Genomic DNA, 25,858 nt, shown 5'->3' with positions numbered 1-25,858 from the left:
GCCCAGGACTCTGATGGGGGCCTAGCTGTCCTTATCATACCATCTCTGGTCCCTAACTTGGAGCTGGTGTCTACTCCCAGTAGGGTCTCAATCAGTGTTTGCTGAATGATTAAGCTGACACATAATTGACAACTAAGGACCTCAAACTCTGATTCTCTCCTGGTTAGAACACTCAGGTTTTCAACTTGAGCAAAGTTCATCACAACCTCTCTTTTTCAGTAGATACGACTCTGCACTGTCATATTTTAAACTTGAATGGTTGTTCCCAAATATTAAGACTGTCTCCTCGACACCAAACTTTTAGATAAAAAATGAAAAGTGCAGGGGCTGGCCCAGCAGTGTAGTAGGTAAGTTCACACGCTCCACTTAGGCGACCTAGAGTTTGTGGGTTCGGATCCCGGGCACAGACCTATGCACCACTCATCAGGCCATGCTGAGGTGGTGTTCAGCATACAAAATAGAGGAAGACTGGCACAGACGTTAGCTCAGTGACAATCTTCCTCAAGCAAAAAGGGGAAGATTGGCAACAGATGTTAACTCAAGGCCAGTGTTTCTCACCAAAAAAAAAAAGAAAGAAAGAAAAATGCAGCCTTTCGTTAGTGTCTTTATTTCTCATGGGCCCAGCACGTTAAGTAAGTAAACGTTTGTTGAATAAGTCTATTCCCAAATAGCCAGACGTTTGACTTCACATGGACTAAGTGTGTGTGACGTAAAGGTATTTTTCCATTTTTATAGAAATATAAATACAACCTAAAATACTCTAAATGAGGATGACATTGAAAACATCATCCTTTATGTTACACACACCTAATTAATTTTAGAAATTGATTTAGGAAACATTTATTGAGCATCTACAGTGTGTCAAGCTGCAAATATCCAGCAAAGTATTTTGTTACTATGCAGATTTCAATTAGAGGTCTGTATATCTGATGACACTTTCAGGAAATACATATTCAAGTTGCTTGTTTGAATCTTTTTAAGAACTTGATGAAATTATTTTAATGTCAAGTCAGTCGTCTACTTATAGTGCTACAAGAACAATTGTAAGATTAAGAACCCTTTGAAGGGCCAGCCCAGTGGCTCAGCAGTTAAGTGCGCATGTTCCACTTTGGTGGCCTGGGGTTTGCCAGTTCAGATCCCGGATGCGGACATGGCACCGCTTGTCAAGCCATGCTGTGGCAGGCATCCCACATATAAAGTAGAGGAAGATGGGCACGGATGTTAGCTCAGGGCCAGTCTTCCTCAGCAAAAAGTGGAGGACTGGCAGCAGTTAGCTCAGGGCTAATCTTCCTCAAAAACTAAATAAATAAATAAATAAAAATAATAATAATTTTTAAAAAAAGAACCCTTTGAAAATGTTCTGGTTCTATAGATATTACCAAAGACCTTCACTTTAGAGAAAAAAAAAAACCTGACAGTCTTGTCCACATTAACCCAGCTTTTGCAAAGTTAAAGACTAAATCTTATTTGCTGAATTTGTGACTAAATATCCAATTTAGATGATTCAAGCAAAAGCTCCAATAATCTAGATGATTACACAACTCTCGTCCCTGGAGGGTGAATACTTTCCCGTATAGTTGTTCATGTTTTGGCTTCATAACTGTTTCAGTGACAGAATGGAATTAAAGGAGAAAGATTTAGAAAAGCTACTACTTTACAATAAAACCCCTGAAACCATTCCAAAAAGTTTTGGTCTAGCTTTTCACCAACATTGGTAAAATCAAGCTACCACGTTTGTTCTCTGATATCAGCACCAGCCAATTCCCCAGTTGTTGCTCGATTCACGTTCGTTACAATTCTGCCATCGTCCTCATAAGCACGGACAGGAGTGGTCACTGCTCTTGAGTAAAACCACATCACCAGACTCAAACTCTAGTGCATACACTGTTCAGACAGGCTCATCGCCTAATTCCTCAATTCTTAGCTTTATTTTTGCCTAATGAGCTTTAGCTTAAGATTCTTTTTATAAACTGAGTCCTTTTTGAAGGAAAAAAGGAAACGGATGCTTTTCATCTGGACATTATCTTTGTAGACCACGTTTCTCTCAGTTAAAAAGATTACACCCAAACTACAACCTAATTCTCACCCACCCATGTTGTCAACTGGGGCATTCAAAACCATAAGTTTTCAGACAGAACTAGGTAGCCAAAGAGACAAAGACAAGGTTGTCACTTGTTTTGGTGTCCATGCTTGTAAGTAGACGAACTGATTGACTTGTATTGGAAACTCATTGACACTGTTTAACATGGCGAGAAAATAGGAGACACATACCTTGGTTCATTCAGGCTGAGAGGATTGGGACCAAACGGAACTAATGCAGTGTGGACGCTGAACTACTTTTTACTCATGGAGGGGCAAAGAGGCTCGTGTGAAGTGTTTTGCTGTTGTGTTTTTTATCATTCTTAAACATGAAAGAACAAGAACCGCAATAACTTAAAGCAGTCACCCATTTGGTGTTGCTGAAGTGCTGTGATGTGATGACTTTGCAGGCCCTGGCTATTGCATGGGAATCGGGCCCCTCATTTCCCACCTCCGGTTCCTGTGGATGGGGCTTGGCAGTGCCTGCAACTACTACAACAAGATGTATGGAGAATTCGTGAGAGTCTGGATCAGTGGAGAGGAAACGCTCGTTATTAGCAAGTAAGTCTGTTCGTAATTGGAGACCTATTTTTAAAAATCAAGGCTGAAGCTTCTTCCTATTAAAAACAAGCAAACTTATCTTGGTGTCTTTGTTTCTATGGCTATGTTTTTACTGCTTAAATGAAAGCGAGTGGTTTCCAGGTAAAAATCTAACTCTGTAGGCAAGTGGAATAATTAGGCTTTGCTGGAAGCCAGAGGCGGCATATAGGTAAAGAACTCTGGAAAGTTGGGAATTTATTCAAAATCCCTCTGAGCAATGAATGTGGAAACTTAGAATCCAGATGACGTGGTTTTGACAAAATGTACTTCGGGGAGAGGTATAATTTTTTCTGCTTTCGTCAGATTTTTGGTCTTATCTCTACAAGTAAGCACATAAAAAAAAAATGCCCGAGATGAAGAAATCTGACTGTACAAATTTGCTAAGCTGTTTCTAGAGCCAGGCTACTGAGCGCCTCTGGAAGTGCAGACAGTAAAAGAGCTCATTCATGTGCTGCTGTCCTATGTATGACTGTGTGCCGGGGTCCCAGGTGAGTGCTCTCAAGTAAACCAGGAGCAATATTGCCTATTAAAAGAAATGATGTTCCCACCACTCCCCCTGCATTGTTATATTTTCTGGATGACTTCAGCAGATTGAATCACTCCAGGATTAACCAAGTTTGCACTGACAGTGATGAACTAGCTTTGTGAGGGGCCACCCCCCCACGCCCACTCCATGGTGTGGTGGTTAAGTTCGGCACACTCCTCTTTGGGGGCCTGGGTTTGTGGGTTCGGATCCCAGGTGTGGACCTACACCACTCGTCAGCCATGCTGTGGTGGTGACCCACACATAAAGTAGAGGAAGATTGGCACAGATGTTGGCTCACGGCTAAACTTCCTCAAGCCAAAAAAGAGGAAGATTGGCAACAGATGTTAGCTCAGGGCTAATCTTCCTCAGCAAAAAACAAAACAAAAAAGAACTAGCTTTATGAAATACTAGTTTTCTTATTTATGGATCATAGAAAATGGAGAATTTCAAAGACAGCCTATTTCACTAGACTTTCAGCTATTTTACTAGACTTTTATCAACACTACCAACACTGTCTCATGAATGAGTTTTTATATTTATAATCTCTGACAGTGCTTTACCCATAAACTAAGACTGACCAGGACGTTTTACTGATTTATTAGAACTATTTCTTCTGATACGTAGACTATCGCCCAGAAGTAAGTGAAACATTTCTGGACACTGCATCAATTTTTTTCAGGCCGAGATTACATACATCATTTCATAAAATAGTGTCATAAACTCAAAGCCCAATTCTTTGAACCAAATATCTGAAAGAAAGGAGTAGGGGAGAAAAATGTGTTATCCTTCCAAATATTTCTAACAATCCTATAACGTTATTTTGGACCAATCTAATACCTCAATTTTTGCCTGGGTTTTTTTCTGTTTCGTTTAGTCTGGTGCTTTAAGAGTAGCTAAGGCAGACCATGTTTATACAACTAAGCGGAAATAGCTTCAGATGGAAATGTCATTTCGCTAGGTTCATTGTGAAACACGCTAATGCAGTGCTTCTCAAAGTGTGGTCCCTTGACCCGCAGCATCAGCATACCTGGGAACTTGTTAGAAATGCACATCCTTGCGTCCCACCCTGACCCAACAAATCAGAAACACTGGGAGTGGGCCCAGCGATCTGTTTTCACAAGCCCTCCAGGTGATTCTGGGGCACACTCAAGTTTGAGAACCACGCTCTAACGACAAGACCATAGTTATTCTTGGAGTTTACTTCTCTTGGTCTATTGAGCTCCCGTCAGCCACATTTAAGTGAATTTGACATGTTCTCATTTTAAAGATCAATACTTGACTCACTTTTGCAACTGACCACAGTCTCAAAAATGTCCTGGGATGGATGACCTCTGGGCTTAGGGGATTGGGACATTTGCTGCTGCTCTATCATCCCCCAGCACAGCAAGTTGCCTTCCAGCCCTTCTCAAGTCAGTGCCTGCCTTCTCTGTCACCTGTTTCCCTCAGCAGGCAGGAGAAATGGCCGTGGGATATTTATCCAAAAGGATATCCACCTGCAGCTCAGGATCCAGAGCAGTGGTTCTCACCCTGGCTACACACTAAAATCCCCCAGGGAGCTTTGAAAAACCCCAGGGCCCAGGCCACATCCCAGCTTTTAGAATCTCTGGGGTTGTGACCCAGGTATCAGTAGTGTTTGGAGCCCCCCAGGTAATTTCTGTGTGCTGCAGAGCTTGAGAAGCTCTGATGGAGAGAGGAGAGAAGGTAAGCAACTTCCAGGTCAGGGGCCCTTCCCTGAGGTCAGGGGAGACAGCTAAGCGGGTTAGAGTGCTTTGTCTTCCTGTCCTCCCCTCAAGTCTAGTTCGGGCGGTGGTGGTGTAAGACTAGGACTGGAGTGAAGAATGATGCGTGTGAGAAAGGATCAGGGGACTGGAGCAGAAATCTCTTAGATCACCAGATAAATTCCCTGAAAGCCCAAAGCCTATTCCCGAAGCAGGATCCTCCTTCCAGGTGGGGGTGGCATCTGACCACTCTGCTCTCTTAATTAGGATAGTGACCTTAGTGACCCTGACCAAGTCAGGTGCTGATTCACATTGGAGACGTGGACACGACCCACCCTGCCCTTCCCCCAGCTCTCCCAGCCCTTTCCTTGTCCTGTCCCCGCAGGTTCTTTGCCGGTGGGGTCTTTGTGTTCTCCTCTAATTGCCTCTGAGCCGCTCAACTTTGTTGTTAAGGGCTGAGCTCCCGGCGGGAATAGGACCTGTTTGTCCCCATCTCCTTGTCTTGCCTGCTCTTCAGATCCCTTCCAGAACTACTCGTACCTCTTGAAAAGACCCCACTGGACCTCAGAAAGTCTTTTCTTTTTATTTGAAGAGTTTGCCAGCTTTTTTTTTCCTTTGAAAAGTTTGAGATCCGTAGTCATTACAACTGTGTACAGATGATGGCCCAACTTTTCCAACCAGCTTAGTCCTGAAGTGGTGGGGGCTGCAGAGCTTCAGGGGAAGAAGTCAGGCACCAGTGCTGCTGGGATGTGGCCTGAGCAGCTCAGGCCTCCGGGGGAATGTCCATCTGACCATCTGGAGATAAAGTATGCACAATGCCCCTGGCAAGGACATGCTAAATCAATGAGCATCTACAGAAGTTGTGCATGACACTATATGTTGTGTGTATATGCTAGTCTTTATCATGAACACAAAAAGAAAGAGTGTAGATAGCATCCATAAACATCCAATTAACATGCTAATTAGGGTCATATTTGCACATCTGTTAACAATTAACATATTAATTGGGTTATAGCTTACATCTGTTTTAATCATGTATAAATTTATAGAGCATTCTTTCAACATACATTTATTGAGAATTTACTATATGCTAAGCACTGGGTGATCCTAACTTATCATAGACACTTTTGGCTCTCCATTTATTCATTAAATATTTATTAAGAACTTAGTATATACACTGGGTATTGTGAACAAATCAGCCGAAAATCACTACTGTCACAGAGAAATATACTGCTGTAGCATTAATATGCCAACAATAAACAAGCAAAATGTATAGTATATCAGTTGGGTGACCACCCATCTCAGTTTGCCTGGGACTATGGGGTTTCCCAGGATAGGGGACTTTCAATGCTAAAACTGGGACAGTCCCAGGCAAACCAGGATGGTTGCTCACTCTCTTATCAAGCAGATATGTGCTTTATAGAAAACTAAAGTAGGGACGGAGGGTGGAGCGTACCAGTTGCAGGGATGGGATGCAACTGTAAATAGGTGGCTGAGGCAGGCCTCAGCGAGACGCTGGCATTCGAAGAAAGACCTAAGGGGAGTGAGGGAGTAAGCCATGAGGAAATCTAGAGGAGAAGCATTCCAGACAGAAGGAGCAGCGAGTGCATTGGCACTGGGGTAGGAGCCTGTCTGAAATGTGCAAGGAACAGCAAGGATCCCAGTGCGGCTAGTGGAAGAACAGTGGATGTGAGATCAGAGAGGTAACAGGATAGCCAGTCACGCTGGGCCTTGCAGGCTGTTGTAAGAACTCTGGTTTTTACCCTGCATAAGATGGGAAGCCATTGAAGAGGGACAGAACAGCGACATATCTGATTCGTTCACGTTTCAGCAGAATCATTCCCACTTCTCCGTTGAGAATAGGTGGTAAGGGGATAAGGGGTGAGTGCAGAGAGACCAGTTAGGCAGAGATGATGGTGGCTGGTCCAGATGACAGCAGTAGAGGTGACAGCAGATGAGGTGAAATTCTGGGCATATTTTGAAGGCAAAGCCACTAGGTGCCGACGGATTGGATGTTGGGTGTGAGAGTCAAGGTGGTGCCGTAGTCTTTGCCTTGAATACCTGGAAGAATGAGGATATTGTTACCTGAGATAGCTGTAGCAAGTTTGGGATGGGGAGAAATCGAGCTTCCATTTCAGACATTTTGACTTGAAATGCCTAGTAGACATCCAAGTAGGATACTGAGAAGGGAGGTCTGGGCCTTCAGACCCTCCACTGTAGCCAGAAACTAGCAAAGGAGGCTAAGAAGGACAGCCACACAGAGAAGGGAAAACCAGGAGAGTACGGTGGTCTGAAAGCCAGGTGAGTACTACATATCAAGGAGGAGGGAATTGTTAACCACGCTGGATGCTGCCACCTGAACACACAAGAGAAGTGAGTGTTGCATTTAGCAAAAGGGAGGCCTGGGTCACCTTGACAAGAGTGGTTTCAATGGATTGGTGGGCACAAAAGTCTGACTGGAGTAGACAATGGAGGGAGAAGAATTGGAGGCAGCAGGTATAGACAGCTCTTCCAAGCCATTTGCCATGAAGTAGGTGGAGAAATGGAACAGAGCTGGAGAGGGATGTGTGGTTCAAGGAGTTTTGTTTGCTAAGACGGGAGAAATTACAGCCCGTGTGTTGTGATGGGAATGATCAATTCCAGAGGAAAATTGTTGATGGAGGAGAAAGAGGGAATGTGCTAGGTGAGACGCGAAGGGGTCCAGGTGACAAGTGGAGCTGGCCTGGAACAGGGACATAGAAGTTCATCTATAGTAACAGGAAGGGAGATTGGAGGGCACAGATCCTCGTGGTTAGAGCCTGCAGAGATTCTAGTTGCTTCTTTTTTCTCACTAAAATAGGAAATAAAGTCTCTGAGACTGAGTGGGAAGGAAGTGGAGCATTTGAGGGGAGAGGAGGTGGAATATAATAGGCAGCTAGAAGAGTGGCAGAGTGAATAGGCCAGGGAAATGTTGTAGAATTGCCAGCTGCACTAAGGGCCCAGTTGAATTTAACTGAGACGTGTCAGCACGTGTGCATGTGCATGCACGCTTGTACACATGCACGTGTGCGTATGCAAATATGAGTTTTCCCCCAGCCCCGTTCAGTTGCCAGGTGCAAGCACAGAGTAAGCTAAGAGCTGGACTTAGGCAGGGTCTTGAGATTTTACCGGGCAACTAAGACAAAGTAAGGAGAGAATCAAGGGAGTTGAGGATGCATGGAAGCGAGAGATTTTAATGACTGACAATAAAATATTTTTCCAACTTTCTATTACAAAAATGTTCACGGAGCCAGCCCAGTGGCATAGTGGTTAAGTTCACACACTCCATTTTAGTGACCCGGGCTTCATGGCTTTGGATCCTGGGCATGGACCTACACACTACTAATCAAGCCATGCTGTGTCAGCACCCCACACACGAAATAGAATAAGATTGGCACAGATGTTAGCTCAGGGCCAATCTTCCTCACCAAAAAAAAAAAAAAGTTCAAATGAACAGGAAAGTTAAAAGGGCAGTCCTCCCACTTTTTCCCCCCATAACACTGACCTTTTTTTTTTTAACAGATTTCAAAATTTATCTTCACTTATGCAAATATTTATTTATCACAAATATTATGTTTCCTTGCCCCCTCAAAAAAAAAACAAGGTAATATTGTTAGTCAAAATCACAATACTTGCTGATGAGTAAGTGGTGGTTGAGTAACAGGGTAAATTCTAAGATAATTCTCTGGGTACAAGGCAGAACAGGTTTTAAAATTACCAAGGTGGGTTGGTGAGAGGAGAAAGATGACTAAATGAGATAGGCAACTAGTTCTGCAGTGGAGGGATGAACAGTCAAATTCAAGAGCTTAGGTTTCTTATGGATTTGTGGCCATATTTTTCCACATCTTTTGACTCTTCGTAAATGCTGTTAAGACTGAATGTTCGTGTCACCTCCAAATTCCTGTGTTGGAGCCCAATCCCCACTGTGCTGGTGTTTGGAGCTGGGGCCTGAGGGAGGGAATTAGGTTTAGATAACGTCAATAACATTGGCTTTTTGAAGAGACCGGGTCAGTCATCTTATAGGATGTCCGACGTTCCGAATTTCTCTCATTGTTTCATTACAGTGTCATTTAACATATTCCTCTATTCCTTGCAAAATGAAAATTAGGTCTAAAGGCTCAATCAGATTCAGGTTAAATGTTTTTGTAATCTTACCTCCTTGGTAGTCCTAGGCACTTCACATTGCATTGCGTCAGGAGACGATGAAATGTTGTCCCACTGTTAGTGAGACTAAATTTGATCGAGTGGCTGTGGTGGTTACGCTCAGATGTCTCTGTTGTAAAGGTTGTTTTCCTCTTGCAGTGACCCCAGTATTTAAGCTGGGTAAGTGAGGATATTAGAGGGGCGAAGGACAGTGAAAAGGCAATGAGATTGATGGAGCCTAAGTCTCAGGTCTACACAAAGCAGAACAGGTCTACACAAGGCTAGTGTTTTTAAATGTTTGCTACCAATGATCCATTGACTGTATCCTCCATCTTTCTAGTACTCATCACTCTTGAACCTGGCCTCAGACGTGTGAGTCCTTTAGACTCAGAACAGGAGGGTGGCTTCCTCCTTACCACCGAAGAACTTACTTCCTGGCTACTTTGCATTTTGAATAGACAGTAGGTTTGCCATCTTTGGAGGTGTCTTTTGATTTCAGTCATGTTTATATAGAATAGAAGAATTACCCCAGGAACCAGACAACTTACACCACACACCGTCCCTTCTGAGCTTGCGGACTCACTCCGGTCTCTCCTCAGTGGTGAGAAATCTTCACTTTCTCAAAGAGTCAGTTTAACATGTCTCTCAACTAGTGTTACAGGCTGGTCCACACTGGTGGGAGCGAGGTCTCTCCTGTGCTCCTGAGCTCCAGGAGAGCTCTGGGCTGGGGTCCCTAGTTCTTCACCAGCCTTCTCGCCTTTCCTGGCTTACTCTGGTTAGGTAAAGCCAGCCTACTTTTGATAAACGATCTGGTTGTAAATTGCTCATCAGCAGCCGGTCACACTGCACTTGCTGTGTGTATCACTTCTGTCTTGCTGGCTGTGTCTCTCACAAAGTCTGAGCCTCTGACTCAAAATAACTGAGATGTTGGCGCCCCCTAAAGGACACATTGGTTTTAAAAGTTAGCTCTCTATTAACTAACGGTTGGGTTTAAGTTTGGGGTTTCTTGTTCTCTTTTTTAAATTGGTTAGTAATTCCTCAAAAGAAATGGACAGGCCAAGGTGATCAATGCAATATGCAAAATTTCTGGTGGTCAGAGCAGAAAAATAGTGTTCTGCTTGTCCTCTAAGCACTTAAAATTTGTAGATACAAGTTTGTGAATAAAGAGTATACGAATTACTTAGTTTCTGCTTGAATTATAGAATGAGGTAGAGGAAAGTAAGGAAAGCTAGAGTTCTGAAAGCTATTAATTCATAAGAATTTCAGTCCTTTCTGTAGCAGGGTTTTTCTATACGGGACAAAATTTTAGCTATTTGTCAAATTCCCCACAACACAAATAGAAGCATCTGGATTTTTGTTTTGTTTTGTTTTTTTCTAGGAAGAGGAAAACTTGTCCAAAACTTGGGCTCATTTGATGAATATTATCTGGAATCGAATCAAGAGAATATTTGACTTAAGAGAGAGTGTTTTGACTTGAAAATAGGATTTTTTTTTTCCTGAAATAGATACCCAGTAAATAATTCGTTCATGTAATACTTCGATTTTCATTTCTTGGCACTGCTGTTATTTCAGGGGCTTGCTTGTGAAGTTTAAATAGCGCTAGGGAATCCATCACACATTGGAGGGTTTGGCTAACGCTCAGCCCACAGCCTGGTCGACTCAGCCAGAGCAGAGTTCTTTTGGCCCAATGGGTCTTCTACGGGAATGAGCATTAGCTGAACAACCTCGTTAAGGCAAAGTCATCTTCTTAGGAGCCAAGTGTCAACTTTGAGAGAGAGGAGCAAGTGTTAAGATGACCACTCCAACTCAGTGTAAGAACCAGTTGCATAAACTATAGGAGCCACTCCTCATCTCTGACGGTTACGTGTTCAGAAAACCCCCGTAGTAGGAGAATTTGTAGTTCAGAAACAAAATTTCAGTAGAGAAGTAGAGAGGAAGGACCAAAGCTGCAGCGAACGAGTGAAAACTGGTATACGCACTACGTTCACCAAAATAAAAAAAATAGCGTCTAAAATAACGATAGCACCAGTAATGCTTTATGCCTCTTGAACTTGCACAATTGGGCACTGTGCAATTACTTTCTATCTTCTATCCCTTACACAACAGAAAATGTCCAGATTCTCCCTCCTTTGCAGTATCGAAGAGATGTTTATAAGTATAGTTTGCTTTTTGGCAATAACGCGCGCATTTTCTTTCTATTCTTCTGCTCAAAAGTTTAGTCCCTTTCTAATTTTATGATCTCTGCCTCTGAGCTCCACTCTGGTCTTGGAGACATGGGATAATTTATAATCCTCAGGTGGAAAAAGCTCTGGGGGATCTATTTTAACCTACCTAGCAGACCTGAGCCATTTAGTTCTCAAGCCCCAAAGTCAAGGGTTATGTTGCTTTAGCTCCGCCTATGGCAGATCCCCATCAGACAACCCCCCCACCCCCCACAGTGGGCAGCAACTGCCCTGTTAACACGGTGTAAATGAGACTGAGGCCAGTTTACCTGCCTCCACTTTCTTCCCGTCTCCCGTAGTTGCACTGCAGAAAACCTCTACTCCTCAGCATACCACTCTGACCCTCTTTTTAATTCCCAAACTCTGCTCCCTTTCCCTTTTCTCATTATCTCCAAGAAAAATGCCTGTCAATTTGAATACACTCTAGTGGAAATTGTTTGAAGTTGCAGAAAAATGTATGGCGAGAAGTCAATCTGCCTACGCTTACATTTTCCTAAGGGGAATTTACATTTGGCTGTGTTGTCCACATGTAAATCTGGTGACATAGGCCTTGTAATCTGAAGAGCCTGTTATCATGCCCCTCGGAGGAGTCTGGGTAATGTGCTTAGAACAGGCCTTGTTAGCATAGGGAGGCGGAGGGTGCTAAATGAGACCTTGTTTGTGCCTGAGCACAAATTCTGTGGTCCTGTCGTACTTTGTGTTCCTATTGTCCGCTCAGCAGCACAGGGATGGTTGAGAGCCCCAGGCTTCAGAGGTGACATGCTCCAGCTTTATGTAGAAAAGGCTGGGCCTTGGAGGGAGGTGGCTGAGATGTGACTTTTCTTTCCTCACTCACTCAACCGTAACCATGCACCCCTGTGGGTAAGGATTTGGGGGTCTGGCTGCCTGCATCTCCTTCTGCCCCACTCTGTCTGCCTCATTTCCTCCCTGCACTGACTTCCTTCCATAACCTTTAGATAATCTCATTTGATGTCTCCAAGTGGTGTTTGTGTCTGGTCTACACCTACAATACAATATTGGCATTTATGAAAGCAATGAACATAAAAACACGACATGCCCTGCTCATTATCCTCTCTGTCCTCTGGTAAACACCATCCCATCTGCCTTCGCGCACCCTCCATCTTACTCACCATACAGAGGGTCAGCCCTACGGCTTGTTAACTCGAGCCACCTTTGACTTCTGGTTTCCTGACTCACACTCTTCATGGCCACAGCCATCACTTAGCCCTACTCCTGGTAGCCTGCTTCCATCTGGGCCCTGCACAAGCCTATTTTCCAACCTTAGCCCCTTTCCAAGGGGTGAAATGCAGTCAACCACAGCATTTCTTAATTTTTCTCTTGGTACATGAAAAAAGAACTTATTCCATCCACCCTACAATTCTCAACTTCGTAAATTCCCAACAGACTTCTTCTCTCTCAAAGCCCCTCTTATTTTGCTAAGCAGTGAACCGGGAGTCCTCTCCTCCCCAAATCCTGACACACATAGCATCTTCCCAGCTCTTTCCCCTCCTCCCTACCCTGTGAAGCTGGCACCCACCGTCCAATAAACCCACCCCACCAATTATCCTGAAGAGAATTATTATCCTTTTATTCTTTATTCTTTCTATTATTAAATTATCCATTTAGCCTTCCAATACCATAAGCTAGCTTCTAAGCAGTCTGAAAAGAACACCTTCTCAACAAAGTGAGTCTTTCCCTCTACAGAAGAATTCTTACCTCTGTCCTAAGAGGGTAATACTCTCCTCACATGTGCAGGCCCTTATGACGTCTTCAGCTAGAATTTTATAACATTTTATAACTCTCGGAGCCCATCATGCCCTAATTAGATTGGGATGTGGGGGAAAGAAGCAGCTCCTAGAGGAGGAAGTGAGTGAGGAGGGAAGAGACTGAAGGAGCTGCCTTCTCCTCCCTAGTTCCTCTGAGGGCCCTCGGCAGGCATGGGGTGGCAATGGAAGGCAGAACTGTGGAGGAGGAGCCAGGAAGTTCAAGGAAGCCTCGGTTATTGGCAAGGTCCCAGCGTTGCTACATCAAGGACTATCTAATGGCTCGCCACATCCTATATCCTGGGAGAATTCTGTGACCCTGGAGACCTTGATGAGTCGTGATAGAAGGCAGAGCCCCAAGATAGCTGCTGTCACTACCACATAGAGCCTTCTAGACCCAGCCCAGCCAGCCAAGTCCAAGGCCAGAAGAGCCCAGAGATATCCTTCAAGCCCAAAATGGTAACCGCTAGAGGGGCTAGGCCTCATCTGAGACTCTGGGGGATGGGTGATACCAGGCAGAACTGCTGGTTCCAAGCTAAAGAAGTAATACTTGAGCAATTCCAGATACTTCTGACCCTGAGGCTCACCCCTGCAGGGGCAGCACTGTCTGGAATGGGGCTGGGTGGTACCTGGGGGGCTGGAGGTTCTCGGGGCTCTGGGAGTATGGAGGTCCAGCTTCTTAACAGCCTTGCAGCTCCCACCCCAGTAGTGGGTAGTATGCTGGTGTCCTGGAGTTAGAGAAGAAAGGGAAATGAGGAATGACTGGGTGTGTGTTTTCTATCTTTGGTGGTGCTCAAACAGGTAGTCAGTAGGTAGAAATGTTTCAGCTGGAGAAGGATGTTCTTAGAAATGCTTATTCACCCTGAACGCTAGAGATCCTACATTGCATTTAGATCAACAAGCATTTGCTAAGAGAGCCTCTGGTAGTCAAAATTCTCACCATGAGTTCTCCTGACCCTTAAAAATGGACCCTAAGGTTTCCTTTCTCTGCAGGTCCTCAAGTACCTTCCACATCATGAAACACGATCACTACTCCTCCCGATTTGGCAGCATATTTGGGTTGCAGTATATGGGCATGCATGAGAATGGCGTCATATTTAACAATAACCCAGCCGTCTGGAAAGCTGTGCGACCTTTCTTTGTAAAAGGTAATCATTCTGCTCTTTTGTCGATGAATGTGCCTTTTTTTGAAATCATTTTCCCGTTTTGAAATAATAATAATAAGAGCTAACATTTACTATATAGTAGGCACTGTTCCAAGCACTTGATATTTTAATCCCACAGCAACATTTTACAGATGAGAAAACTGAAGCATGAAGAGGTTAAGTAACTTGCCCAAGTTTCCAACATTAGCAAATAGTGGCTCAGGAGACAACCCCTGAGCCTACGTTTTCAACCACCACAAATTCTGTTCTTCCTGTTGATGCACAAAGCAATTTCATGGACATGAAGAAGAGATGGAGCTCTCTACTTAGGGTCATGTCAATTAAGAATTTCGTGTGTCAGCCATTTGTTTGATTAAGCATAGACAAACAACGTGTTTGCAGAATCATTGACTGACATCCCAGACATTTTAACAGAAAGCTATTTGTATTTGTGAATAAAATGAGAGAATTTTAGAACTGGGAAGGACTGTATATGTCATCTCATCCAGCCTTTGAGTTTTATCGTTGAGGAAATACAGTCCTAGACAGGTTGTGATTTTTGCCCAGGCAACATAGCAGAGACTGGATCCCAAGGCTCATTGTCTAGTGATTTCTCCCTTTACTGTGTCGTGCTGGGAATGAAGCTGTCCAGGAGTACGCACTAATGTCAAGGAAGATAATCACGCCCTGCAAAAGCTGTCAGTGGTGGACTCTGGGGCTAGATGCGTTTTAGGTCTGACCATGCACCATCAATATCGTTCCCTCCAGCCAGGTTCTGTGGTGAACCTAGACGCCTCCTGTGTGGCTGCTAAGACAGGGAAGAGCTATGCCTGTCCCAGCTGAGTGGTGATTCCCCCTCCACGGAGTTGCCGTCACCAAAACTCAGCACAACTCCATTGTAGACTCCATTGTATTATTTTCCTATTGCTGCTTAACAAATTGCCGAACTTAGCAGCTTAAAACAAATGCATTGATTATTTTACAGTTCTGTAGGTTAGACGTCGGATATGGGTCTCCATGGGCTAAAATCAAGGCGTTGACAGGGCTGTTTTTCTTTCTGGAAGCTCCAGGGCACAATCCTCTACTTTGCCTTTTCCAGCCTCTGAAGCCACCCACATTCCTTGGCCTGTGGCCCTTTCCTCTGTCTTCAAAGCCAGCAACAGTGGGTTGAGTCCTTTTCACATCACATCTCTCTGACCATCCTTCTGTCCTCACAGCTCTTTCTGCCTCTGACCTCAGCTGGGAAAGATTCTTAGCTTTTAAGGACTCATGTGATTCAGTTGGGTCTACCCAGATAATCCGCAATAATCTCCCCATCTCAAGGTCCTTAACTTTAATCATATGTGCCAAGTCCCTTTTCCCATGTAAAGTAACATATTAATAGGTTCCAGAGATTAGGACCTGGACTGGATTAGGGGGCTATTATTCTGCCTGCCACTCATGACGAGGCAGATCAATCCTCTTATGCCTTACAAAATTGAAGAATGGGTTAATGGAAAGAGTGCAAGACTCAGGATTATAGGTTGTGTGTCTGAGGCCCCATTCTGCCACTTTGCTAACTGTATGATCTTGGACAAGTCACTTAGCTTCTCTGAGCTTCAGTTTCCTTAGCCACTGGTGATAAACATAATAGAACTTGAATTCTAGGGTAATTGTGTAGAAGAAAGAAATAATACCATCAGATCCTATAGAAACGTAAGTTTCATTGTACTTTGTCATTTGGCCCAAGTGTATTAAGAAAACGTGAACTACTATTTAGGAGCAGTTAACCTTCACATACCAATATCCTATACCCTAACATGCAAGAATTAATGGAATCTCTAAACTCATCCATTTGTTTAACAAACTATTGAGTTCTCGTCATTAAACTAGGTACCTGGAATACAACGATAAACAAGACATGATCCCTGCCCTTGAGGAATTTATAAAGGGGGGCGGGGGCAGAGTGGCAGATCAATATGTCACCGAGTCCCATCCTGGGTGATGTGTTATGCTAGAGGCGTGTGGAGAGTGCGACAGAGCACAAACGGGCCGTCTAAGGTACTCCGAGGGGTCAGGGGAGGCTGTTCACAGGATGCGTGCTTATGATGAGTTTCGAAAGAAAGTAAAAGATACCTAAATTAAGAAAGTGTGACAAGGACACATTTCACAGGAGAAGAGGACAGGATACTCCAAGGCAGAGAAGGATAGATGGCACTACATGTCCATTGTGCTTGGCATGGATACGTGCAGGCGTGAGGCCAAGGGGAAGGCAGGGCCAGCCACCAAAGACTCTGTGCTAAGCCAAGGAGCTGAGCTAACCTCAAAAGCTATGGGAAATCTTTCAAGATTTTAAGCAGAACGTCATGAACGTATTTGTGTTTTAGAAAAACTCCTGTGGTAGCAGAGTTAAGAGTTAGCTGGAAGAAAGCATGCCTGTGAGTAGTGAGAACAGTGAAGAGCTGGTGCAGTGACGCAGGGCGGATGCGGGGAGGGCACCAAGAGAAGGACGCGGAAACAGTAGAATCTACAGTACTTGGAAGTTAATCAAAAAATCTTTGTGACTTTTTTAAGAGTAGCCCTATATGTGGAAGATCAGATTTTCCAATAAAAACGTTACAAAACTGGACCCAAATTAAATGCCAAAAATAGGGGGCCAATTGCTTATTGAAAGTTCACTGTTGTGTCCGACATTTTTAATAGTCCATGAGAGTCCCAAACATTTCTTGGTGAATCTCCTTTTAGAATGATGCTCCTGGTTGGTTTTCCTGATATAGTAGAAAGTTTGGGATAGGCTTTGGTATCTAAAGTAGTGACATTAATGAAGGTATTGACTCCTTAGGCATGTCTCTGGAGAGATAGTTAAGTGCAGCTTAGGCAATGGCCCCATCCTGGGGGTTGAAGAAGGGATGGTGAGAAATAGCCTGTGTTTCCTGAAACTGCCAAGAGAGTTGTCTATAGTAATGGAATTTGCTGACTCCTTTCTCAATTTTTTTTAGCCTAGATAAAATTTAGTACTTTTTAGTACATTTTAAAAAATAAAACCATTTCCATATCATACCACTGCCTATAAGCAGTGATAGTACGTTTTGCTTATATGTTTGAACTGTGCTTCAGGGTTTTGGACGTAAAAGCAGATCATACATCAGCCTGAGAGAAAAACACCAGTGATATTCAAAGCCAGCCCTCTATGCAAAGGGTCAAGTCATTAGGAATCATTTCTCCCTCTTGTGGATGTGATAGTCACCCAGGGAAAAACATCCCTGCCTTTCCTATCTGCCAAGTCCTTCCTACAGTCAGAAAGTATACTACCAACTCAACCTTCCTTTTTTTATATTAGTAGAAATCTTAAGAGTCTAGGACCACTCACTAGGCCTCCTATCTTATTGGCAAAGTCTGCCTTCAGGGGCTTCTGCAATGCAACAGATTTTTTTTTAAGAGAGAATTATACCTACAAACTTCCCCAGGATTTTTCATTGCATGTCAAGGACTCTGACTTTAACAGCAAGTCTGAATATAAAAGACATTTAAATGAGAGATTACTCCTAAACAACATTTAAAGAAACTTAGGACAAAGAGAGAATGGGAGACTTCGAGTTAAACTCTTACAATGGATCACTCACTATCAGGACCCACTGGCTGTTCAGATGGTCAGGAGCAGGGCAAAGGGCAGAGATCAGAGCCAGTTCACCCTATCTCTTTGCATTCGTTCACCCATCCATCCATCCACTCATTCATTCCTCTATTTGACAAATATGTGTTGAGGACCACTATGGACTATGAACTTGAAGTACAATGCGAATAGGAGGTTGTCACTGCCCTTAAAAAATTCTCAGTCCAGTGGAGAAGACTGCTAAGTGAACAAAGAATTGGTTAGCTATTACAGCATTGGTTGAGTAAGGGAAATCTGGAATTAGTTTGAAGAGAAACTGAAATTAAGAGAAGGGCACTTTTGATATTATGAGAATAGCATTTTAAACATATAGACTACGGGGGCCAACCTGGTGGCGCAGCGGCTAGGTTAGGTTCGCACGTTCCACTTCTCCATGGCCCGGGGTTCGCTGGTTCGGATCCCGGGTGCGGACATGGCACCGCTTGGCACGCCATGTGTGGTAGGCGTCCCACATATAAAGTAGAGGAAGATGGGCATGATGTTAGCTCAGGGCCAGGCTTCCTCAGTAAAAAGAGGAGGACTGGCAGTAGTTAGCTCAGGGCTAATCTTCCTCCAAAAAAAAAAAAAATCTAGACTGCAATGAAACAGGAAGCACCTTAGTTCAAATAGTTAAGATCCAATTTGACCAGTTCTGAAGCCATATCCTGCCACGTGTTGAAACATAAAATAAATATCACCCTGGCCAAATCCAAACCTTCTTAAGAGGGAAATATATACAATAAATGTGAAAACCCACTGATTTGTGATTCATGACCCCAGCTACCAAAAGTTTCACTTGAAATCTCACAAATGATTCACCATAGCATGAAGAAAAGTTTAATTTTGAATACTTTGTTTAAAATAAGATTGAGTTATTTATCCGTTCATTCATTCATTCTTCATTCATTTTTCACTTAAAGGTGATACATGGTTGTAGAAAATTAGGAGAATAAAGACAAGTATAAAAAAGAATATGAAAATTTCCACCCAGTTATTGAATAAAAAATTGTGGACAATTAAGCTCCAAACATAAAAAGCCAAAATTGCCTCATTGTTTGTGTGTGCCCTGGAGTTAGCGGTGGCTCACGCTCTGATATTTCCCTTCAGCTTTGTCTGGCCCCAGCCTTGCGCGCATGGTGACAGTTTGTGTTGAATCCATCAACAGCCATCTGGACAGGTTGGACGAGGTCACCAATGCATTGGGCCATGTCAACGTGTTGACCCTCATGCGACGTACCATGCTGGACGCTTCCAACACCCTCTTCCTGAGGATCCCCTTGGACGGTACTGAAATTTTCCTTCCCATGACTGACATTCTGCCCTTTATTAAACAGGGGGATGAAAAGGAAAACAGATTTGAATAAAGATATGCTGTTTGATACATTGCTCTTGTTTAAACATTTCTAAGTATTCCTAAGATTTTTGTTTTCCTGGTATGTCTGCCTTGTTCACTTATAAGATATAAATTTCTGTAAAGTAGGAGCCATCTATTTCTTTTTTATTTCTCCTCATTGCTCTAGGAAATAGGATTCTACCCACAGTCAAAAATTAACAAATGTGGTTGGTTCATACCATCAATCAAACTCATATTTTAACTATTTCTAACCATTCTTTTGGTCATGATGTATAGATACATAGCTTGGAACCCAAGACTGGTAGGAGAATTTACAAGGGGTCTTCTCTGCTCAAAGTACCCTTCTTGGGCTCACTTTCTCCTCAACTGCTCTGCTCTTCTTTTGTTTTTACAGAGAAAAACATTGTGCTTAAAATCCAGGGTTATTTTGATGCATGGCAGGCTCTCCTTATCAAACCAAACATCTTCTTTAAGATTTCTTGGCTATCCAGAAAGCATCAAAAGTCCATGTAAGTAATACATGTTTGGAAAATTTATCAGTGAGATTGGATTGATTTTGGGTTGTGTCTTTGCTATTGTTGGCCTCTACTGCAAGCTTTCTGCTCTCCAGAGCCCACAAGGGAGCTGTTGATTAAGTTGTGATGAAACACTTCTTACAGCAATTTGGCTGCCTGTGGCCAGACCAAGGAGTAAAGGGAGCCTTTGGCCCAGGCAGCTTCTCAGCAAGGGGGCCGAGTGGGTGGTCTGAGAGCCTCCATCTCTGGAATGAGGGCACTGCAGTATATTTCAGGTTGAAGAGAAGGGTTGGCTGAACCTATCATTATTATCTGTCAAAATTCTCTTTGCATGTCTGGGAAGATGGAAACACAGAATCATTTTATAGTTGTGTTGCTCCAGAATGAATTTAACATAATTCAACTTGCTGGAATTGACAGCAGTCTCAAAAGAATTTTTTCATAATGAACATAATGAACTTCAATAAAATGTGTGATTTCTTTTCTTTAGTTATGTATCTTGTGTCTCTGGGGGATCCTGAAACCATCATTAAACAGCTTTGCTTTGGTCTCAGATTAGTCTAGCAGAAAGCTGGACAAACGCCCAAAGACATATAGGCTGATCGATGACACTTTTAGAGTGTAAGTAGCCAGCCACTAAATACTGCCACATCCCATGGGATCTAGAGGCAGAGACATCTGGTTTCTATCCTGTCTCTAACAATTAGTAACTAAATGGCCTTGGGAAGTTATTTAAAGTCAAGTATAACCTACCTTCCAGAGTGGGGATAAGGTGAATGAGATCCCAGATGCAGGGCGATTAGCACAGAGCATGGCACTAAATATGTTAGTTTTCTCCTCCTTCTGTTCATATCTTCCCCAGATGTCCCTAACCATCTAAAATTCTCCATCTTTAAAAGTTCCCAAACCTGTCTGAAGACCCAACTTTATCCTGTTTGTGTAATTCAGTAGTATTAGTCTTCAGGGAGGAAGCCAACTTGATGACGTTTTATATATTCTCACGTGATTGATGTGTATTAAGTGGGTGATTTGGACACTTGGTTCCTTATGTATTTCATTTAGTTTCCACCAGAGCTTATTGTGACTTGGATCAATGAGAGGAAGGATTCACTTCTTCACTGTGGTCAGATTTGATAGAGGTCTGAAGAGTCTCATTGTATAGTTCTTGGCCATTAGTTTGGCTTTGGTCTTGACCAGCAGGCCCATAGAAACTTACTGTGTGAGACCGGATAATGGTTTCCCTTACTTCTCTGTAGCAATTAGCTCAGCAACATTCCCTCTATGTATTTGCCAATGGTTAGTGCGTTAGTTTATATCTCCTATATCCTAGAGAAGTAAAGACCTAGAGAAAGCTTTTAGTCTCCTCCCTTCCCATGCCCTTGCAATAATGCCAATATTTTTTATTGAGGGATAATTGACGTATAGCTTTATATTAGTTTCAAGTATACGACATGATTCAATATTTGTGTATATTGCAAAATGATCATCACTGTAAGTCTAGTCAACATCCGTCATCAAACATAATTACAAATTTTTTTTCTTATGATGAGAACTTTTTTACTCTCTTGGCAATTTTCAAATATGCAATACAGTACTATTAACCATAGTCACCATGCTGTACATTATATCCCCAGGACTTGTTTATTTTATGACTGGAAGTTTGTACCTTTTGACCCCTTCACCCGTTTCCCCCACCACCCACCCTGCCCCTCTAGGAACCCCCAATCTATTCTCTGCATCTGTGAGCTCAGGAGTTTGTTTGTTTGTTTTAAGATTTCAAATATAAGTGAGATCATATGGTATTTGTCTTTCTCATGCCAATACACAAAAATATATTTATGGAAATGATTCTGGGACATCTACTCCTATCCCTATTTATTAAATTTTTTTGCCTCTTTTTATTCCAAATATTACAGCAGTGTTGTTTTCTGCTTTTTATTTTGGCAAGTGTAAGTCCTTTCAGCCACAGAATAGATTAAATAGGAGTTTGTGGCCTGGACTGGTAACCTAGTCACCATTGTTTTGGTGCAAAATATATTCAAAGTTCCAAACAGCAGTCTCAGAGATGCATTCTGGTAATACATGTTTGTGAGTTAGAGACTTCTTATTCCCTGAAAACCATCATTGAACTCAATTCTCCTGGTTTTTCAGGGTATACAAATTCAGATACATACATTTATGTAGGACCAACTTTAACTTGAATAGGAGGAATCCCAACGGACATTCTCAGGACCTTGATACTGGCCCAGGGAAAAAAGAGATGCTCAGGAGTGGCTACAGTTCCATCAGGGTATTTTCTATGAATTCAGAGCATAGGGAAATTTCAACAGCTCCTGGACCATTTTGGGGCCATTGCTTAGGCAGGAATGCTGTAAGCATTCTCAGCCCACCAAGTGAGTGATTATCTGTTCCTTGTATGTAGGAGATGCTCAACAAATATTTGCTGAACAAATGGATGGGTTGATGAATGAACACATGTGACTATACCCCTGGTGTATCTCTGGAGGGGTGTGTGTGTCTATAAGCACACTTACAGAGTTACACAATAGATGGCATCCTCATTTGGAATGACACAATTACTATACTACCCTGAAGAATATCACTCAAAATGCTTAAACATCTTCCTTGAGATGCCCAAAAGAAACTTTTAAAAAGTGGCAGGAATATTAAAGAATCTTCCCTTACTTTTCCTGCTCAGCTGGAGTAAACATAGAGTTATTTATGTCAACAGCATCGACAGGGTATTTAAGTGTGTAGGTGACCATGTCAACAAGAATTTGAAAGACAGATTTATTGCACTTTTTTTTTAAAGGCAAACTATTATGCAGTTTTACCTCTTCCTTTTTTGTGTGTGTGAGGAAGATTGGCCCTGAGCTAACATCTGTTGTCAATCTTCCTCTTTTTTTCCCCTCCCCAAAGCCCCAGTACATAGTTGTATAACCTAGTTGTAAGTTTTTCTAGTTCTTCTGTGTGGGATGTCCCCACAGCATGGCTTGATGAGTGGTGTTAGGTTGGCATCCAGGATCTGAAATGGCAAACCCTGGGCCACTGAAGTGGAGCGTGCAAACTTAACCACTCGGCGATGGTGCCGGCCCCTAGTGTACATTTAATGTAATACAGAGTATTGTTCCCTGAGATTGGGGAACAATGCACTTATACATTAACGTATACACTTAAAGACAAAGGCAAGAATAACATAATTCAGATCTCAAGGTGGCCTTCTTGTTCATCTATTCTGATCCCTTCAGTTTAGAAGAGACGTAAGGCTCAGAGACTTAAACTACGCTATGTAGAATGAGAAGAACCCAGAATACACCCTGCCCTTCTGACCAAGGTGCTGTCCTCCCACCATGCTGTCAAAATGTGTATACACATTTGTGTGGCCAGCCATTCATTCAACAAATATTCATGTAGTGTTTACCATGTGGCAGAAACTGAAAGATTCAGTAATAAATATCAAGAATAATACTGTCACTTGAGTTTACTTTCTGGAACAGGAATCTCAAACTCAATAGTCTTCAGGGCTAGGCAAATAAAAGTGGGTTGGGCGCATATAAGACACAGGAAATGGAGCGTCTGTGGCAGGCTGAAGAGTGGATGCCCCCACTAAAAGCGTTCACTGGCTTTGGTTTGGGTTTTACAATTTAAATACTGCATTGGCCAAATCAATAATTGGAAAACATGATTGGATTTAGCCTTTTGGTGCCAGTTTTTAACCCTTAACTGGAGATTCCAGCCTTGATTTTTCTGCCAGTACATAGACATCTTAGCTAACTAGTTCCTTAACATAAGGTATAATATATGTGATTTAAGGATATTCGTAAAGAATTCAGTATGAATTGAGTTATTCGTAAGCACTAATGGCTTCAATGAAAGCAGATCATTTTATTTAAACAAATGGCAAATGAATCTGTTTTTCTAGATGTCCTGAGCCACAGATAGATTATATTTGCACTTTTTTTTTCCAGCAAAGAATTGAGAGATGCCGTGGGAATTCTAGCAGAAGAAAAAAGACACAGGATTTTCACAGCAGAGAAACTGGAAGACCATGTGGATTTTGCCACTGATCTAATTTTGGCTGAGGTACTGACCTGGAATAACCATAATTCTCACCCAACATATGTGTATGACTGTTTGTGTATAAGTGTGTAAAGATTCCTTCTTGTAATTATTGCATATTTCTACTTGTCTAGTATTCTCTAGTACTTCTAAAATACCGAACCCAAGTAGCCTACTCATTAGACATTCTGATAAGACTGACCTTTAATATTGAAACTCTGTGTCCACACAATACAAAATACGAAAACGGGGGAATCCAAAGACACTAAATACACAGATAATTGGTTAAATTGTTCAGCTTTCAGCTGAAGATTGTTATGAAAAAACATCCATAGTCAATTACAGAGGCATGCAATTTCTATGATTTCATTTTGTTGAGGTTGTTGATCCTTGAATGCCACCTCCCCTCGTTTTTTGAAACTATGGTTCACTCTTCTAATTTTTCTCCTCTCTTTTGATTGTTCAGAAACGTGGTGAACTGACCAAAGAGAATGTGAACCAGTGCATATTGGAAATGATGATTGCAGCGCCAGACACCTTGTCTGTCACTGTGTTCTTCATGCTATGTCTCATTGCGCAGCACCCTAAAGTTGAAGAGGCACTCATGAAGGAAATCCAGACTGTTCTTGGTAGGAATTTATCAAATAAATAATAGAGCTTAGAAAACCGTTTCTTCTGAATGTCAGCTCCTAATGTCCTAAGAATCTGATGTCAAACAAAATCTTGATTATAATCCACCCAGAGAACAATAAAGCAAGTCATTTTGTCACACAATGATTATGCAAAATAGGTTAAACAGATAGTTCTTTCTGTGTTTTTTTAATTTTAAAAATAATACATGCTCAGGGGCTGGCCCCGTGGCCGAGTGGTTAAGTTCGCACGCTCCGCTGCAGGTGGCCCAGTGTTTCGTTGGTTCGGATCCTGGGCGCGGACATGGCACTGCTCATCAAACCACGCTGGGGCAGCGTCCCACATGCCACAACTAGAAGGACCCACAACAAAGAATATACAACTATGTACCAGGGGGCTTTGGGGAGAAAAAGGAAAAATAAAAAATCTTTAAAAAAAAAATAATAATACATGCTCAATGGAAAAATCCAAATAATGGAAATATGTATAAAGCAGAAAGTGACATCTCTCAGTCCCTTCCACTCTCCTCCCCAGCCTCATTCCCATTCCCCAGGGGGACCACTGTCAATACTTTGCTGTGTTTTCTTCAAGATCTTTTTTCAATGTGCATATAAACACACATATATGGTTGTATTTGTCTGTTTTTAAAAAACATGGCATCGAGTACAATGTCCTACCTACCTTATCAGTGACAAAACGCTTTTGTGGGTCCACTCAGGGAAATGGCTATCATTTATAGCAGTGTTTCTGGGTTTCAAGCAGTCCCTCCACAAATGAACTTCCAGTGGGTGGCAGAAGGAGAAAGAGAGGGTGACAGCAAGGGCAGGGGGATGACCAGTTCCCCTCTCCCCCAAATCCAGCGATGCTGGCCCTTCCTTCCCTCCGCCCTCTCCTCCTCCTCTGCAGGGGAATCCCCAGGTCCCTGCTCAGCAATTCCCCAACATGACCTCTTTCCTGCTCAGCCTCTGCTTCAGCATCATTCTGCCCACTGCTCCTGACATCACCACCCTTGCATAGAAACATGCCACATTCAGAAGAAATCAGAACTGCTTTCTGGGAGAAAACAGAATTCCTTATTTGGAATGTCTTTCACATGGATAATATTTTTAGGAACACATTTCTGACAAACGTAAAGAGATATAGGTAACGATGTAGACTTTTCTCTCTTGACCTTACACAATCTGTTTTAAACGCATTATTTGGTTGTGGAAAGGAGTTGTCTTTTAGAAACCATTTGAGTGCTGCTTGAAATAGTTGACAATAAGGGAAAATTTCACAGAAGGGCTAAATGTGTGAGAGCAGGGGTCTGCAGATGCATCACCGTAGGTGGGAGATTGCCTGGTAATGGCAAGGTAGATAGCAAGGAACCAGAATAACATCCAGCCTCCAAATTCTAGAATGTTTCCTCGAGTGCCCCTTGTCAGGTTGTGGGTTCTATGCCAGGTGCAGGGGCAC

At 42.7% G+C, this 25,858-nt stretch overlaps 1 protein-coding gene across 1 annotated transcript in view; it reads left to right on the top strand.

Moving 5' to 3' along the window:
* LOC124236210 (aromatase) overlaps positions 1-25,858 on the top strand; it is a 111,576-nt gene that overhangs the window by 81,888 nt on the left and 3,830 nt on the right. Inside the window, exons 3-8 of the mRNA XM_046655026.1 lie at positions 2,490-2,640; positions 14,063-14,217; positions 18,953-19,129; positions 19,594-19,708; positions 23,683-23,797; positions 24,240-24,402. Of these exons, the coding sequence (XP_046510982.1) occupies positions 2,490-2,640; positions 14,063-14,217; positions 18,953-19,129; positions 19,594-19,708; positions 23,683-23,797; positions 24,240-24,402 (876 nt within the window). The remainder of the gene's footprint in view (positions 1-2,489; positions 2,641-14,062; positions 14,218-18,952; positions 19,130-19,593; positions 19,709-23,682; positions 23,798-24,239; positions 24,403-25,858) is intronic.

The sequence above is a fragment of the Equus quagga genome, chromosome 2, assembly GCF_021613505.1.
Source record: "Equus quagga isolate Etosha38 chromosome 2, UCLA_HA_Equagga_1.0, whole genome shotgun sequence".
In the NCBI taxonomy this organism is placed as follows: Eukaryota; Metazoa; Chordata; class Mammalia; order Perissodactyla; family Equidae; genus Equus; species Equus quagga.
The sequence above is the reverse complement of the archived record's forward strand: the minus strand, read 5'-3'. Positions and strand labels throughout refer to the sequence as shown.